General features: G+C 21.4%; 6 protein-coding genes across 9 annotated transcripts; 2 read left to right on the top strand and 4 right to left on the bottom strand.

The window, feature by feature from the left end:
- Nucleotides 1-482: 482 nt before the first annotated feature.
- On the bottom strand, nucleotides 483-3274 carry LOC107996693 (putative tricarboxylate transport protein, mitochondrial). The gene is made up of 4 exons (XM_017054862.2): nucleotides 3010-3274; nucleotides 2201-2635; nucleotides 1277-1497; nucleotides 483-1103 (listed from the first exon to the last, which is right to left on the bottom strand). The coding sequence occupies exons 1-4, from the start codon at nucleotides 3158-3160 to the stop codon at nucleotides 921-923; spliced, it is 990 nt and encodes a 329-aa protein (XP_016910351.1). The 5' UTR covers nucleotides 3161-3274; the 3' UTR covers nucleotides 483-920.
- Nucleotides 3275-3762: 488 nt separating this feature from the next.
- LOC107996696 (SWI/SNF-related matrix-associated actin-dependent regulator of chromatin subfamily B member 1) lies at nucleotides 3763-6990 on the bottom strand. Of its 3 annotated transcripts, none has more exons than XM_062070898.1 (6): nucleotides 6942-6990; nucleotides 5751-6214; nucleotides 5445-5572; nucleotides 4636-4948; nucleotides 4373-4549; nucleotides 3763-4258 (listed from the first exon to the last, which is right to left on the bottom strand). In XM_062070898.1, the coding sequence occupies exons 2-6, from the start codon at nucleotides 6200-6202 to the stop codon at nucleotides 4219-4221; spliced, it is 1110 nt and encodes a 369-aa protein (XP_061926882.1). In that variant the 5' UTR covers nucleotides 6203-6214; nucleotides 6942-6990; the 3' UTR covers nucleotides 3763-4218. The 3 variants fall into 3 exon arrangements, with proteins under 3 accessions (XP_061926882.1, XP_016910356.1, XP_016910355.1); XM_017054867.3 differs by lacking the exon at nucleotides 6942-6990 and adding an exon at nucleotides 6752-6891; XM_017054866.3 differs by lacking the exon at nucleotides 6942-6990 and adding an exon at nucleotides 6568-6725.
- An 89-nt stretch (nucleotides 6991-7079) lies between these two features.
- On the top strand, nucleotides 7080-11717 carry LOC107996695 (vang-like protein 1). The gene is made up of 4 exons (XM_017054865.3): nucleotides 7080-7592; nucleotides 7678-8269; nucleotides 8340-8498; nucleotides 8593-11717. Exons 1-4 carry the CDS (start codon nucleotides 7462-7464, stop codon nucleotides 9427-9429), a joined length of 1719 nt encoding a protein of 572 aa, XP_016910354.1. The 5' UTR covers nucleotides 7080-7461; the 3' UTR covers nucleotides 9430-11717.
- Nucleotides 11696-13272, top strand: LOC107996641 (probable prefoldin subunit 2). Of its 2 annotated transcripts, none has more exons than XM_062070897.1 (4): nucleotides 11696-11816; nucleotides 12023-12246; nucleotides 12496-12619; nucleotides 12881-13272. In XM_062070897.1, exons 2-4 carry the CDS (start codon nucleotides 12101-12103, stop codon nucleotides 13073-13075), a joined length of 465 nt encoding a protein of 154 aa, XP_061926881.1. In that variant the 5' UTR covers nucleotides 11696-11816; nucleotides 12023-12100; the 3' UTR covers nucleotides 13076-13272. The 2 variants fall into 2 exon arrangements, with proteins under 2 accessions (XP_061926881.1, XP_061926880.1); XM_062070896.1 differs by having other exon boundaries at nucleotides 11719-11852.
- LOC107996899 (polycomb protein EED-like) lies at nucleotides 13044-15468 on the bottom strand. Its single transcript, XM_017055223.3, has one exon. The coding sequence runs from the start codon at nucleotides 15466-15468 to the stop codon at nucleotides 14185-14187; it is 1284 nt and encodes a 427-aa protein (XP_016910712.1). The 3' UTR covers nucleotides 13044-14184.
- LOC133665654 (uncharacterized) lies at nucleotides 13044-17228 on the bottom strand. Its single transcript, XM_062070894.1, has 4 exons — nucleotides 17086-17228; nucleotides 16423-16611; nucleotides 16184-16345; nucleotides 13044-15610 (listed from the first exon to the last, which is right to left on the bottom strand). Exons 1-4 carry the CDS (start codon nucleotides 17143-17145, stop codon nucleotides 15497-15499), a joined length of 525 nt encoding a protein of 174 aa, XP_061926878.1. The 5' UTR covers nucleotides 17146-17228; the 3' UTR covers nucleotides 13044-15496.
- Between the last annotated feature and the right edge of the window lie 973 nt (nucleotides 17229-18201).

Here is an 18201-nt window from a genome sequence, read left to right as displayed (position 1 = left end):
TAACTTTTATATTTAATTAATATGTGTATATACATTATACACACACACATATACATATATATATATATATATACATACATATACATGTACATATAACAATATCTGAGCGAAGCATCATCATATTTAGTATAATATAAATATATATAAAGTTAATTCTAATTAATAATCTTTTACAATCTTAATAAATTTAAATGGCTAATTATAAAATTTTAATTATATAAATATTACTAAATTGAAGAAGTCAACTATTTTTCTTCGCTCATACAATAAAAATTTTTTATTATTTTTTATTATTTTCATCATTTTAATTAACATTTTTTTATATTTTTGTATTAAAATTTTAAAATATTTCTTAGAAAGATATATATATAGTTTATACATACAAAACACTTTTATAATATAAATATTTGTTTTAATATAATATAAATATTTATTAAATGTATAGGAATGTCTAATAATAGTTAGAAAAATAAAACATTAAATAAAATTTATAAACTAATCTTTATAATCAACATAAAGACAATATTTTTTAATAAAATTGAAATTGTGAATTAAATTCACATGTTTTCTTCTCTATATAAATCATCCATATTAAATAAAAATTTATATAAAAATATATGTATTTATATATAATGGAATTTGTGCTTATACAAATGTAGCTTTCAATAACAAAAAATTAATATCAAAATTGAAAATCTTCAATATATTTTTTTAATTTTTATGTTATCATTAAAATAAATATAATAAAAAATATATATATAAATTTTGATATATATTGTTTAAAATAAAAATATTTTAACCATGTACTGTTACAGACATGTTATTAAATAAATATAAAAAAAAAACAATATAATAATGCCATTATGAAAACTACATTTGCAGTAACATTTTAAAATATGCAATTATAAAATAAATAATTTTCAAGGCCAAATTCGATCAAATAATTCTTTGAAAGAATCATAAATCATAAATGTTATGCCAACATCTAAACATACTCTGCTTAATCTTGGAATAGTTCCTTTATAAAATGCCATTGGACCTTCATTCATCCATATTTGTCTCACACAATCTAGACTGTTTTTATATTTTGAGGCTTCTAAGCCCTGAAAATATATTTTAAATGTGATGTATATAGATAAAACAAAATTTATAACTTAATTTTTATCAAATGTTATTGTTCTGGTACTTGTGTAAAAATGATATGTCAGAAATGATATACTGTTATATCTGATATATATCCATTAAGGATTAAAATCTATAAAAATGAAATATTTACCTGCATTCTGGTTTTTACAACATCAATTGGAGTGTTTCCAAAAACAGAACATGCCCCAGCAATTGCACCAAAAATACCAGTAACTACTTTTGGGATAACTACATCTTTATCTCCACCTCTATACCAATCTTTCAATGTTTCTATAGTACAAAATCTAATTGCTTGATTCGATGATTGTTTTAAAATTGTAGGAACTAATCCTTGATATATGCCTCTGATACCTAATAAGTAAAAAATTAAAAAATTTACATCATATATTAAATATAATTTATATATATTACCGTACATTTATTTATCATAGACAAAAATGATATTACAAAACTATACACATTGCGCGAATTTAGCATATCATACGAAAATCAATGGTACTAATATTCTTTATCTTAAACGCCACGAACTATGTATTCACATATTAATAGAAAAACGTCACATCGCATCACATCATTAGTCCCCAAATAACGAATAACGAATAAGCTAACCTATTCCCCTTCTATAACTTACTATATTAGCTGCATCATCACATTTTTTATGCGACCATATTTTTTTTACTGTATAAGCAAACTTATAATTACTATGTACATATGATTAGAATTTAAATAATGTTATATAATATAATAAAAAATTCATAAATATGCATAATATAATAAAAAATATGTGTAAAATATGAATATCATAAGATTAAAAATAGAAAATTTAAGAAACTATCATATATATATATATATATCATATATAAACTCATATATAAAAATCATATGCTAGTATAACATAACCTTATATAAAATTAATTTAAGATAAATTTTTTATATCATTGATTATTCAATGATATGAAACATTAATTTATATGAAGTTAAAAAATATATGAATAATGATTATAATCATATTTTAATATAAATTTTTTTTAATTGAAATAATTATTCTATTTACCATATTCTCTTGTGATCATTCCTACTCCATGAAGAAATCCTCTATATTTTGGATTAGGAGATCGTTGATCATTTATGAATTTTACTTTAATAGTTTCCATAGGAGTAACTGCAAAAATAGCTTCAGCTGTACCAGCACATAAACCTGCTAGAAAACTATTTTTTTTAGTAAGTTTTCCATCTGGACTTGCTAATAATTCTTTCATCTTTTCAAAAGAACCAAAGCGTACAGCTGATTTTGGTATTGAACCATAAAGTAATACTGAAAGACCTCTATATAAACCAAAAAATCCACGATTTTTTATAGTCTTTGTTATACAATCCCATGCTCCTGTATATTGCTTATCAATTCCACTTTTTGCATCAAGCTGTAATTGTGTTTTTACATATTCAGTTGGATAAGTAATACATATTTCTATACCACCAGTAATACCTCCTAAAAAATTTGTATGTTATTAATATTTCATACTATTTATTAAAAAATTATTAAAAATTAATTGAAAATAAAAATTCAATCTAAAATTATTAAAAGTATTTGAAAAAAAATATAATATATATTAATAACGAAAAATATTACAAATTAAAAAATAAATTTTAATTTATATTTTCGAAATTAAATATTTCATATTTTTGATTCCATCATGAATTCAATTTTATCTTTTTTTCTTTATTATTTTTAATATTTTTTTTATTTGTTGCGGTATTATATTTTAAAAAATTACTTAAATAAAAATATTAATTGCATTAAAGAATTATTAAAATTATTAATACAGAAAATATAAAAAAAAAGTATATATGTAATGTAAATACCAGCTACGATTCCTTTGACACCGCCTTTGGCAACCGCTGCAGCAACTCCAGTATCAGTAAGCCAAGGTCTATGAGGAAATGGATTATTTTGGAATGTTGAAGTTGTACTTGATTGTTGCAATAATTTATATATTAATAAACTAATATCCATCTTTTAAATCTATTTTTTATTACTAGAAGTCCGTTCTGTTAGACGTCAAATGTGAACTGAGTCGATTAATGTCAGTATTACATACTGACTCAGTACATTTCGATGCGCGTAGGTATCCCTTCCTCAATCAATTTCTTTTACTCACACTTACATTTTGTAAGTGATGTTTTATAATGTTAACATAATGATAAAACAGGCGATTATGAATACAATGACCAAAATTTCTTTTATATGAATATTTAATATATTATTCTAATTTCAAATACCAAAAAATTTCAAAATAAATATCAAAATATTTTAAATCAAAGTATGATTTTATAAATTATATTTTATATAATCTTTAATAATATTTTTATATAATCTTTTTATATATCATATTTTATAAATTTTTTTTTATTTAATTTAATATTAATATTTTTATTAATCAATAATATAACAATAATAACAATAATAATATTAATTATGTACTAATATAATTTTTAAAAAGTTTTAAGACTATTTTTTTTTATTATATAAATACTACAACATTATTAAAATAATCAAAATTAATGATTAGGAATAAAAAAAATTATTTAATTCATTTAATAATTAAATATATTTCATTTTATTTTATAATATTTTTAAACAGTGAAATATTTTAGATTAGTTTGATCTACATTAATAAAAAGCCATTTTAAATTTCTTATCAATATTATGAATTTCATTATATGATCACATGATATACATTTCAACAGTAAAATTAAATAGATATCAAGAACTATTTTTTATTTCTTGTTATATAAGATCAATCATCACATATAAATAAGAACATGTAAAAGAGGGAATGATTATGAAAAGATAGGAATGTTTTTTCATAATAGATAAGTTTTTATATTAAGTAGTTATATTGTAATTTTGATAAATATATAAATTTGTATTAAAATGTACTTTATTTTCTATTTAAATTTTAACATAAAGTTTTATTATTATATTCAAAGTTTAAAAAAATCTAAAAATGATAAAAATGGATATTTTCTGAATCTACAAATATATGTCGCGATTTGTCATTAATTTACATGTTACCATCCAGGTGTTGTGTTTGCTAAACGTCTCATACGTCTAAAACAAAAATTACATTACAACAATACAATACATTAAAACATTGTAATCATAAATTAATTTTTATAGATATAATTTTTATAATTATATAAGCCTAAATTATATAATATTTACCGTGTATTTCGATCTTGATCGCGTATTTTCTTTTCCATTTCTGCATCTGTTAGCGTTTCTAAAAATGGTGCCCATTGATCAGCTTCTGAAGGTGGTCTAAAAGGTACCTCTACTGTAGGTAAAGGTGCTTCAGAAAATGCATAAGTTCTTTGGTGCCATGATAATTGTCCACGTACACTATATAATAAATGAATTTTATTGAAATTAATATTAATGAATTTTAGTAATATATTTTATAAAATATGCAAATAATTTATATTTACCTATAAGCAATAGCAGTAACAAATTCACCACCAAGTCCTAATTCAGCACAAAGTTTCATTGCAAATTTTTCAGGATTGTTTTCTTTTTCAGACATATCCCATTCTACTTGATCTACTAAAGATGTATTGCCTACATGTATATTTAATTTAATTATAACTCGTTGATCACATTGATCTTCTAATATTGTTTCTTGTGGAAAAGCTTCTATTTGTTGTCTTATAGCTTGTGCAATAGCTGGTACAAAACTTAATGGATTTAAATCTAAATCATCACATAATACTTCAGCAAATTGTTCTGGAGTTATAAGACTTTCTGAAAAGAAAAATTTGTTTTATTATATGTATATATATATATATATATATATATATACATAGATATGATTGTATATAATCTAACTAATGAAGATAGAGATATAAAGATTATAAATTTATAATTGTTGATAATAAAATAAAAAAAATTTATATTTTAATTTAAATTAATTTATTATCAATTATTTCTAATGCTTAATAATTTGAATATTTAAAAAAAAGTTTATATTATAATCAATATTTTACAACATTAAATAATATTTGAATTCTCTATCTCTTGCAAATATCAATCAATTGAAATATTTGCAGTTTTTAATTAATTTTACATTTTTTTGATTATATATTTTCACATATACATGTGCATGCACGCACATACACATAAAATTTTTTAATATAAATTAATTTTTATATCATATAAAAGATTATATTAATTAATGATTTTAACATATATTTTATTATGTGATTAGAATTAGTAATTAAACTAATTAAATAAATTATACCATTTTTATTCCATGTAAAAGTATCCCTCAATTTTTGACCTTCAATTTCCATATCTAAACGAATTGGAACTAACATTTCTTGTTGAGCTGCATTTTCCAAATTTGCTGATGGATCTGTGTCATCAAAACTAGAAAAATATATAAAGATATTAACTAATTATTTAATATTTATTATGATATTAATAATATTGATTAATAATATTTAATTATATATGTTTTATATATGAATTATCAATTTTTATAAAATAAAAATTATCTTTCAAATATATGTTTATACATAGAAAAGAAAAAATTTTCCATATTTACCATAAAGGAAATGTTCTGACTTTTTTATTATGTACTCTATTACGATTAATTGGTGTAGCTTGAGGTACAGCATCCAAATGTGAACTATTTGGTAAACTAGGCACCCAAGGCATTGATTTTTTTGATTTTCCTTCCCTAGGAGCTGGAGGTTCTGTTGAATGTACTGATACAGCTTTATATTTATCATCATTGCCTTCAATAATATCTTCTACTTCACTAGCTCTTAAAAGAGATACACTGGATGCAAGTACATGTTGACTTAAACCAAGTTCTACTAATTTTTTTCGTTCATCATTTGTAATAGATCTTCTAAACATTCCAGGATAACGTTTATATAATGATCCTCGAAATAGACGTAAATAATTGCCTACTTCAGATCCAATACAATAATATTCTCCATTTTCTTCCACTTGAAAACTTATAGGTTTATCACCATATGTACGCAAAGCCATGTTAATAGTTTTCTGCAAACATACAATACAATATATATAATATATGTATAGGTAATAATTAACAAAAAATAATATTTATCATAATAATATAACAATTATATAATATTATTAATAATATAATTAAAAATATAATTTTATATATTATGTAAGCAATTATTAGCAAAAATAATATAAAAATGATTAAATTGATTAATTAATATAATAATTAAAAAAAATAATAAAAGATATGTTCACATAAATTATTAATTATTAATTTTTATAAAGATTTCTACAAAAAATTTTAAAGATATAATTGATACAATAATTAGAATAATTTATAATATAATATTGTTTTATATTATTGTTTATATATTCATTTCATTTACATCACTGTTTGATCGGTTACTTTATACTTTTCATCTGTCACAGATTTATTAACATTGTCGTAAACCTAACATAAAATATTTTTTTTATGATTGGTGATCTATAATATCCAAGTTTGTTTTCAGAAACTAGTCAGTATTTCACTAAAATTATATATATATGTAAATATGTATGTAAAGAATTTACATTTAAAAAAAATAATTTTTAAAATAATTTGATCAATTGTTGCGTATTTTTTGTTTGTTATTCGTTAATTTATTAGTTCTGATTAGAGTTTAAAGCTATATTTTAAAAAATAATCACTACTACATAAAATATTATTCATAAATCCGAAGCCATATTAATATTAAAATTTTTGACTTGTTTTCAATATTACATTACTATTTTTAATAAAATGAGTTGCATTTTTGTAACTTAAAAAAAACATAGTAATTAAATTTAAGTCATTATTTTTATAAAAATTTAATGTAATTATTTTAGTGTAAAAATAAAATATTCCTAGAAAATCATATTGTTTTTCCCTAACAATTATTGCGGAATGTGGTAACAAGCAAGTTAGAGCAGGAGAAAATAATAAACGTAAGGCGTGTCGGCGTCTATTTTTTAATATTTTATAAATTAGTAAAAACATATATTAAATAAGCAATTTTATTATAATATATTTTGATAATACGAATTTCATACATAAAAGAAATGTTCCTTTTACTTTAAAATGTCACAGCAACAAAAAATTTTAAGCGTAGAAAATGTTTTATTGTTCATATTATTTTATGATTCGATAAAATTTCAATTTTAAGTCTGATATATTTTTTCGTATATGTGTTTGGTGTTTTGTTACGAGTGGAAAAGGGTATGTTCTTATGGGGTAATAGCAGGGCGGTTGCCTTTGCCGGGGAATGGAGACGGAGAGCGTAAAATCAGGGGCTAGCGAGCATAGCCATAGCCATCATAGTAGAACTTCTCAAAAACATCATCGTACTCACAGTTCTAAATCTCATCATAGACAACATTCACATAGAAGTACTAGGTATTTTAATATATTTAAAAAAAATGTAATTTAATTAAAATTATTTTTCATGATTTTTTTATTAATATAAATATTTTTTTTAAAGGACAAATCGTAGTCAAAAAAAAGAAAGGCATAATTTAGATTCCACAGAAATGGCACCTTTTCAAACAACTGTTAATGTAAGGGGAGATAGTGTTGATAATTTAGGTCAAGAAGTTATAGAAGTACAAATTTTACCTCAAGATGAAAATTGGGGAGAAAATACTACAGCTGTCACTGGAAATACTTCTGATAGATCAGAATCAACTGAAGATGTGAGCCATTGGCCAAATGAGAATGATGGATCGTTTAGTTCCTGTAATCGATTTATGGGACCGGTTATAGCAATGATGCTTGGATTAAGTGCTTTTCTTAGTCCTATAACTATGGTTATATTGCCTAAATTAGGATTTTTTCCTGATTCTACAACTGTTTTAACTATGCAACAAAAGCTTCAATTATTATCTTGTAATGCTGAATGTAAAGGCCAATTACTAGGTTTAGCCTTTAAATTGGTGCTATTAGGTATTGGGAGTTGGGCTATATTTTTTCGCTCAAAAAATGCTACTATGCCACGTATATTTTTATTTAGAGCAGGAGTGTTACTCCTTACTACACTATGCATTTGTACTTATTGGCTATTTTATGTTGTTCAGGTAAATAACTTTATTAAATATATTAGGATTTATTCAATTCAATACATTTGTACATTATTATATATTATAGGTTACTGAGAGTGCTAAGACTGCTGCTAATGGTGAAATAACAGAATATAAAAATTTAGTAAATTATGCAGGTACTCTTGCAGATACTCTATTATTCATACATTATATTGCTGTTTTGTTAATTGAAATTCGTCATCAACAACCTATCTTTTATCTTAAGGTAAGTTTTTTATTAATACTTAATTTTTATATACTTTTTTATATTATTTTTTGGCAATAATGCAATTGAACTTAAAATAATATTGATATTTAAGGTTGTAAGATCACCAGATGGTGAATCACGATCTTATGCAATTGGACAATTATCAATACAACGAGCAGCAGTATGGGTATTAGAAAGATATTATACAGAATTTCCTATTTATAATCCATATTTAGAAAGATTGCCAGTATCAAAATCTGGTAGAAAACAATCGAGTTTCAAGTTTTATGAAGTTGATGGTGCAGTAACTGGTAGTGTTCAATCACGAGGAGGTAGTGGTGATAGATCAGTTATAACAACTCAAACTCGTCGTAGAGATTCCAGTCATAATGAACGTTTTTATGAAGAACATGATTATGAACGTAGAGTACGCAAACGTAGAGCTAGATTAATCACTGCCGCTGAAGAAGCCTTTGCTCATATTAAACGTTTGCATTCAGAAGTTGAATCTACTCCAAATCCTGGTCCTATGGATCCTATGGAAGCTGCACAAGCTGTTTTTCCATCTATGGCAAGAGCTTTGCAGAAATATTTAAGAGTTACGCGACAACAACCGCGTCATTCTGTTGAATCTATCTTAAATCGACTTGCTCGATGTTTAGCACAAGATGCAGCGCCACGTGCATTTTTGGAACCTTTTTTTGTAACCAGTCCTGTATTTTCAAATGAAAAAGAACGACAAAAACGATCGCATCATTGGGCTTTAGTCTGCGAGGGAGAATTGCCTTCGCGACCTCTTGCAAATGGTTGCGAATTTCAATTACGACAAGGTGAAGTAGCTTTGTTATGTACAGTATATCATTTACCTCATTTTCATCTTACAGAACAGCTTGCACATCCTAAATCTAATAAATTTTTATTAAGATTAAATTCTGAAACATCAGTTTAGTAATATAAAATCAGTAATTTGTTTTATATTTTATACAAATTATCTTATATTCGTTCGTTCATTCATTCGTTCGTTCGTTCGTTCGTTCGTTCATTCATCCATCCATTCTCTCTCCCTCCTCCGTGTGTGGATCGCTTATTCGTTCTCTCCTTCCTCTTTCCCCAATACTAGTGAAATGAAAACAAAATTTATTAAAATTGAGTAACTTTTTACTGTATATAATTAAAACAAAATCACAATAATAACATATGTAAGTATTGTGAATTAAATATTATAGCATAAAATTGATATTGATTAATTCATACAAAAATAATATGCTTGAAAATAGTTTTTTTAATATATATATTTTTAAGGAATAAAAATTTTGAAAATAATAAGATAGTTTTTTATATAAAATCACAAAAAGTGTTCATCTTAATAACATTTACATTTTTTTTTTAATGCAGATAATTGCAATATAAAAGGACAATATAACTTCTATTTATAATTAATAGAAAAAAAATTCAGATGATATAGACATATGTTTTTTCATTATTTTACATACTATTATTCATGTATTAATAATGTTAAATATATTATATTTTCAAATAGATATATCTAAAGAAATTAAAATTTCTTAATAAGTATAAATAATCGAAAAATGAAAAATTGAATTTTTTATCTTTTTAATGTTTCTTTTTTAAACTTTACAAAATTATTTTATTAATTATTATTTTGTTTAAAATATTGCAATTAATGTATTATTTATTACACATTTAATATTTAGAAATTTTTATTATATCAAAATTTATATTTATTTAAATCCATTATAATACTTTTTCTAAAAAATAGATAAAAGAAATATTAACATTTCAAATAAACTATTAATTATTAATGAAAAAAAATATATACATTCCTATAATATATAATTTTCATAATACAAAGAAAATTGAGTTTTTCATATATTTTCATATATATTTTTTCATATATAAATTTACAATTTAAAATATTTTATAAAGTAAAAATTTTGCATAATTTTAGAATGTGATTATTTTTATTTTATAATAAAAAGATTATTTTAATAAAATATAAAAAAGGTTGCAATTGTCAATAAGTCAAATTTCAAAATAAAACATTTTTAAGATTTTATATTTTACAAAAGATATATAATTAAATGAAATTTTTATAATTTATATACTTGATTTTATAATTTAAAATTTCTGATTTATCATATGAAAGATTAAAAATGTTTTATATAACTATTAATATATTTGTCTTATTTTATTATTTTAATGTACTAGCATTTTAATATGCGATTATTAAATTTAAAAAAATATAAAAATTTGTAATTCACCATATCATTATATTTTATTCATTTTCATTATTACAATTTTACATTATTTATACATAATTTCATGTATTCAATGACACTAGATATATTGATTTTATTCCATTTTTTGTATAATTTATCTTTTGTATAATTCATTTTTTGTATAATTTTTAAATTAAATTATTATTTTGCATTTCATTTTGGAAGGCTGATAATGTTACATTATGTTTAAGACTGTGCTTGCTATTAAGAATCATGTACAGTAAATATTATGTGTAATATTCGCTAAATATTCGTTAAAATATGTATATAAAGTACATCATTGCATATCAAATATATAGATATATGTAATGAGATGATTAGTATAATAATGAAATTTGTTATACAAAAAAATTTTAATGTTATAATACTCATTTTCTTTGCATTCCTTTAAGAATTAAATTTAGATATTAAAATATAAGATAATTTAATAAGTGTAATATAAGTTGATATAAATGTAAATTTATATATATCTATAAAAATATTTAACATATCATTAAAAAACAAAAAGAAATACATGTCTCTTGCCTTTATTCATAAGTTATGTATTATTTAATATTGTAATAGATTTATAAAAGTGTAATAAGAATATTTGTATCTAAAAATATAAAAATTTTAATTTTACATTTTTTAAAGTATATGAGTAACTATTTAAAATTTTTTATTTATATATGAATATAATAAATGTATTAATTAATGAACAAAATATACATCCTATACATAAATATTATTTTGTGCATTGTATGTGCACATGCGTACACGTGTGTGATACGTATTATTTTTTTTCTTTCATTTCATTTAGTATATATATGTTAATTTCATTTTTATAGATTGTTATATTTTGTAAAGAAAAATATATGGATATAATAAAACTTTGACTTATATACGATATAAAATATACTATACGATATAAAAAAATAAAGATATTATTTGATTATTATTTTTGTATTCATAAATCTTAAATTATTTTATATAAAAAATTTAAATGTATACTCGGAGATACTCGGAATTAAAAATTTTTTTTCTCTAAATTTTACATGTAATGTTTCTTATAATTTTGAACAAAATAAGACAAGTGAATATTTTTATTTATATTAATTTTTTTTTTATAAAAAATTCAAATTTTAAATTATATTTTTACAATATAAAAATATTTAAAATTAAATAAATATATATATTATTATCACAATTTAAATATAAATGAATGTATGAATGAATGTATACCTAAATTAATTTTAACAATAGATATCACATAGTCATCGCATCAGTCATCAAGAGTATTAGTTGCTCTCACGAATGAAGAAGTAATATAGAGTTCCTAATATGGCTAGCGATAAAAAATCAGGAAAATCTTCAAAAGGTACGAAGTCTACTACAGAAATATTATCTGAATTTCAAATACTTCGTAATGAACAAAGAGCAATGGCTAATAAATTGTCAGAAATGGAAATGGAACTAAATGAACATAAGTATGTATTTTCTAACCTATATTACTTATTTATTTTACTTATTTTAAATTTTATTTTCAATGTTATAAGCAAATAAAAAATAATTTTTTATAAATTATATTATGAAATTTAAAAAAGTTTAAACTTTTTATTAAGAAATAAAAATAAATTACTTTAATAAATTAAATATTACATTTATTTATATTTTCTTTTAGATAATATACATTATATCGATAATTGCTTAAATGATATTCAGTTTTAATTTTTTAGGATTGTTATAGATACATTAAAAAATATAGATCCTAAAAGAAAATGCTATAGAATGACTGGAGGTGTTTTATGTGAACGTACTGTAGAAGATGTAATGCCAGCATTGATAACAAATAAAGAACAGGTCAGATTTTTTTTTATTAAATATTTTATTAAAAAATAAAATAAATATGTTATATACTTAAATATATATATATATATATATTTGAAAATAGACAATTTTTGACATGATATATACATATATTATATGTAAAACTACATATCAAACTATAAAATTATATATAATTATTATTAATAATTATATATAATTATAAAATATATATATATATTATTATGCTAAAATTATAGAATATAATGTAAATAAAATATATTTGATAATTTTTAGTTAATTAAAGTCATAGATACCTTAAATGATCAGTTGACAAAAAAAGGAATTGAAATAAATGAATTCAAAGAGAAGCATAATATTAGAATTAGAGGACAACAGGATATACAACAACGACAAGGTGAAGATAAAGATTCCAAAGAAGCAAAAAGAAGTGCTGTAGTTGTTAATTCATTATTAAATAATTATTCATAAAGTCAAAATTTTCTATCTACAATATTTCTTATGTTTATAATTAAATCATATTAATTTACATTATTTATTGAATAAGATGATATTTGAAATGTATAAATATCTAATTTTTTAATGGTTATGTATTTTATATAAAATACTTATTGACTTTTATTTATAGATAAATAGTATACAACTTCAAATATAATTAGTTTTCCAAATTTTCATCATTTTTTTTTTTAACTAATCATAAATATGAAATTATAATTGTAATTTTATATATTTTTAAAAATTATGAGATAAATTAATCATTGAAAAATATTATGCTACAAATATTACAAAAATTATAATTAAAAAAAATTAATTTTAATATATAAAATTTTTACATGAACAAAGTTAATTTAATTATAAAAAATTATAGAAAAAATTAGAAATCATTTTAAATAAGAAAGGATTTTTTTAATGCTTCATTCTATATCATTGTTATTTCTGTTTATTAATTCATCATTTTAGTTATTTTAATTTATAAAAAAAAATTAATTTTTTTTATTATAATAAATTAGTTTTGAAAAATAGGTTCAGATTAAAGTTTAATTATAAAATAAAAAATATATATATATATGTATATATATATATAAAATAACTTTATTTTATGGAATAATCATTCTAGTGCACAAAATATTATGTAGAAAAAATTAGACTTATGCATATTTTTTATAGTTGCTATAAGTGCTATAAGATTTAACATAATAATTATGTTAAATCTTTTCATATGTTTTTTATATAAAAAATTAATTCCTTATTTTTTTATGAAAAGGATATTATAATTAGTAATAAAATATATAAATATGTGAATTTTAATTTTTTCATAAATTACTTATGAATCAAAATTATTATTATAGAATTATAAAATTATTAGTTATAAAACACTAATATAAATTTAATTTACTATTTATAGTATATATAAAGGCAGTAATAAGCATTTAAAATACAGCATATTATGTAAATATAAAGGCACCACTTTATGTACAGGGTGATATAAACTCTATGTATGTAACAAAAATGAAAATGTATGATTAATGACATTGCTTTTGGGAACAATAGAGAAAGAATCACCCTGTATTATGGAAATATTAATGTTCACGATTCCATCTCCATACAGTAGCATCATCACAAACACATAATAAAACTGAACCATCTCTGCTTAAACTAGTTTGACGTATAGGTGCAGTACATCTAGGATGCTGAAGTGAGTAACAGCGTGCTTGACCAGGTTCATCAACTTCTAAATCCCATACATATGTTCTACCCACTTGATTTCCTAATGCTATTGTACGTTGCCAAAAGTCCATTGAGAATCTGATAAACCATATGTCACATTCTTTAAATTCGAACCTATGTAAGACTGTTGCACTTGTTTCTCCATTACGTAATTGAGAATCTTCTAGCCGTCCTGGTTTCCAACAAACAATACAATTTTCACAAGATTTGCTTAAAATGAAATCACCATACCATTTAACACAATCAACATAATTACGATGAACATCACGTGTAGTAAAATCCGGAAAATGTTGAAGTATTGAATCAAAAGGTCTTCCATTACGACTAGGATTACAATAATAGGATTGTTTTATTGCTTCTTGCATATCTGATTTATCTAATGACCATAATTTTAAAGCATGATCCATACCACATGAAATAATACGTTCTCCTTTCATATCAAAGTCTGCACTTAATACTTCATCTCTATGACCTTCTACACCACCAAATATTGCTATACATACATCAGTTTTTATATTCCATAGTCTAAGAGCATGATCTTTTGATGCTGAAAGCAATATGTTTGGATCTTTAGGATGAATTTTTAATTCATTTATTGCATGACCATGACCAATATAATGTTTGATACAAGTCATAGTCACAGGACTTATAACTCTTACAACGCCACGTGATCCAGCTACTGCTAGTAAAGGTTTTCCAGAATCATCATAAGTCCAAGTACAAGTATAAAAATTTTCCTCTGGATCAGGATCTGCATAACACTGACGTAATCTAATATTTCCTCCTTGTGGACATTCATAAATGCTTACTCGATTGCTTCCCACAGAAGCAAATATTAATGGTTCACCTTCTTTTAAGTGATGGTTAAATTGTACTCCAAACAATGGCTGTCCATGGTCTTCTTTAATACTGCAGCAATATTTATAAAGAGGTTTATCTGTACATGGTTTATATTTTGCCGTTTTACTTCTACGTCGTCCTTTTCTTCTGTAACGAGCACTGCGGGTAGGTGTGTCACTACGATGAGTACCAGCTGTTGAATTACTACCAATACTACATTCAGTTTCATCACTATCATTTTCACTATCTTCTTGACTAGAGGCATATGCTTGATTTTTGCTGCTTGTCTTCTTCATTTCAATATTAAAACTATAAATTCAAGTTTTATAAAATTCTATCATTAGTCCGTCCAATAACAGGAATTCCACTTGTTATACCCAATACAGCTTCTATTAAATTTAATATTCTATTACCTAATTGAACACAAATTTGTGGCTTCTAAAAAAAATATAAAAATTAATATAATATAATTCAATTTATAATTATCATAAATTATAAAAAAAAAGAATTAAAATGCAATATGCATAAATAAGCTGAAATTTTGAAAAAGAAAAGGATGTGTATGTGATGGACTTAAAATGTCTTAAATTCAATAGGGAAATTGGGAATATATAAATAAAATATAAAACAATCCTTGAGCATTTTTGGAATCTATAATTATAATTATAATTTTTATCATATTATTATCTATAGGAAAATAGATTTTTTATTAATCTATTTGTTACAGATTTTGGATAACATCTACTGTGATATGTTTATAGAAACAATAGATAAATTGTCACATTGTATTAACATATATTACAAAGCCATGCATGTTTAAACAGAATTCAATATATTATATCAAAAGTTTTTTATTAATATCTCTTAAATTAATAAAAATTTCAAACTATATATTCTTATATAATCAAATTTTATATTCTTTTTCTTTTTTCCTCCAAAATTTCAGTTTGTTTGATCATGGAATACATATTGTATTATATTTAAAAAAAAAGAATATATATATAAACTTACAAAAACATTAGCAGACAAAAATCGAATATTATATTTCTCTCTTATTTTTGCTGATTTATGAGAAGTTAATCCCATACTATTTGAAATCCCTCTGCAATTTACAAGACATACAGCTCCAGAAATAATATAATGTTCATCTACAAGACTAATATTTGTTTCTACCTTAAATAATATTTCTTTACATTAATATTTACACATTATAAAAACAATAATTATTAAAAAGTAAATTATATACTTACTTCAGACAAAGAATGTGTAGTTTTCCAATCAAAAACAAAAATAATAAAATCTATACTAAGATTTAAATTCAAGCGTATAACTTCATCAACAAGCTCACATTGATGTACAACGATATGCCATTTTCTTTCTTTTGCATTTTCATGCAATCCTTCAGAAACTTTATGACATAATTCTGCTTGTCCTATAACCTAAAGTTATTCTTAATGTATAAATCCTATTTTATATCGAAAAATTTTATCTTTGAAAACTTAACCTCATTAAATTTAATAACTTAAAAATGATAAAAGAAATGTATATAAAAAATAATAAGAAACTTTCATTTTAATAAATAATTTTATGATAATATACTTCATTATAATAAATCTAAATAAATATAACAATATTCTAAATATTGCTATTAAAATATAATCTTAAATTAAAATTTTTTTTATATTTTTTTCTATTTAAATTTATAAATGTAAAATAGAAATTTTTTTAATAATTTAAATATGTATATTTTATAATAAATATCTAAAAATAAAAATTTAACATAAAATAATATTTATATCTTAGTGTTTTACTTATTAGATTAATTTTTCATTAGATGTAAAAAGATTTATATTTAAGAAAATATTATAAAATAAAAATAAATACGAAAAATAATTTAAAAATTTCAAACATACCAAAATCGAAATTAAACAATTACTTCGGTGTACATTACAATTAGTAAGTATCCCCGCCATATTTCCATAGTTACCAATTGCATTGAAAAAATGTAAAATTTAAAAGTTGAAATCAGAAATAAATAATTATAATTATTATTGTACTATTTATTATTATTATTAACCTAAGTATTTATTTTAATTAAATTTTGATGCAAAAATAACAAATTGAATGTTAAAATTTAATAGTTTAAAAGTTATTGCACGTAAAATATAAAATTTTGCATTTTTAGAAATTTTTTTGTGATATATTTTATATGATTCTTGATTTTTAAATTTTTATTCTAATTCAATCAAATAATAGAAAAATATTTAAATTATTTTTTATTTAAAGAAAAATAATAAATTCCATATAATACAATATTTTTATACAATTAATACTGTAATATATAATTATTTTATTTAATGAAAAATATTTTTAATATATTTTTTTTATAATATAATTTAAATATGTGAAAAAATATTTTACATTTATTAAATGTTATATATATATAAATATATATAAATATAATATATATAATAATGTGTAAAATTCTTAATATAACTTATAAAGCATTTATAAACACAGATTAACACTTGATTTTCATCTTCATGAATTTGCAATCATAAGACTTTCAACAACTATTTCTGCCAAAGTTCTATAAAAATTAACAATTATTTTTTAAGTATTAAACAAATTTTAAAAAATAACGCTACTTTTGATTTCTTATCTTATTTTACTTTGTCTTTAAAAAATTATTTTTGATATTCAAGAAATAATATTGACAATTAATTTTTATTCTTATGTTATTTACTTATTATTATTATCATTTACTCTTCTTACGTTCAAGAGATAATTTAGTTAAATTTATTGTATTCTTTAACTTTAACATATCGATTAAACATCTTAAAAATTTTAAATCACTAATATTTTGTTATCTATATTAATATTAATATATTATAATTAATATTTATTTATATATATAAATAAATTTAATTTTAATATTTATAAAAAAAATGTATCAAAAAAATTTTTGTTGACTTTATTGAATTTTATGATTAAATATAATTTTGATTAAATATAACTTCTACATAATT

The sequence above is a fragment of the Apis cerana genome, linkage group LG2 (assembly GCF_029169275.1).
Source record: "Apis cerana isolate GH-2021 linkage group LG2, AcerK_1.0, whole genome shotgun sequence".
Taxonomy (NCBI): Eukaryota; Metazoa; Arthropoda; class Insecta; order Hymenoptera; family Apidae; genus Apis; species Apis cerana.
This window is presented reverse-complemented; position numbering and strand designations above follow the sequence as displayed.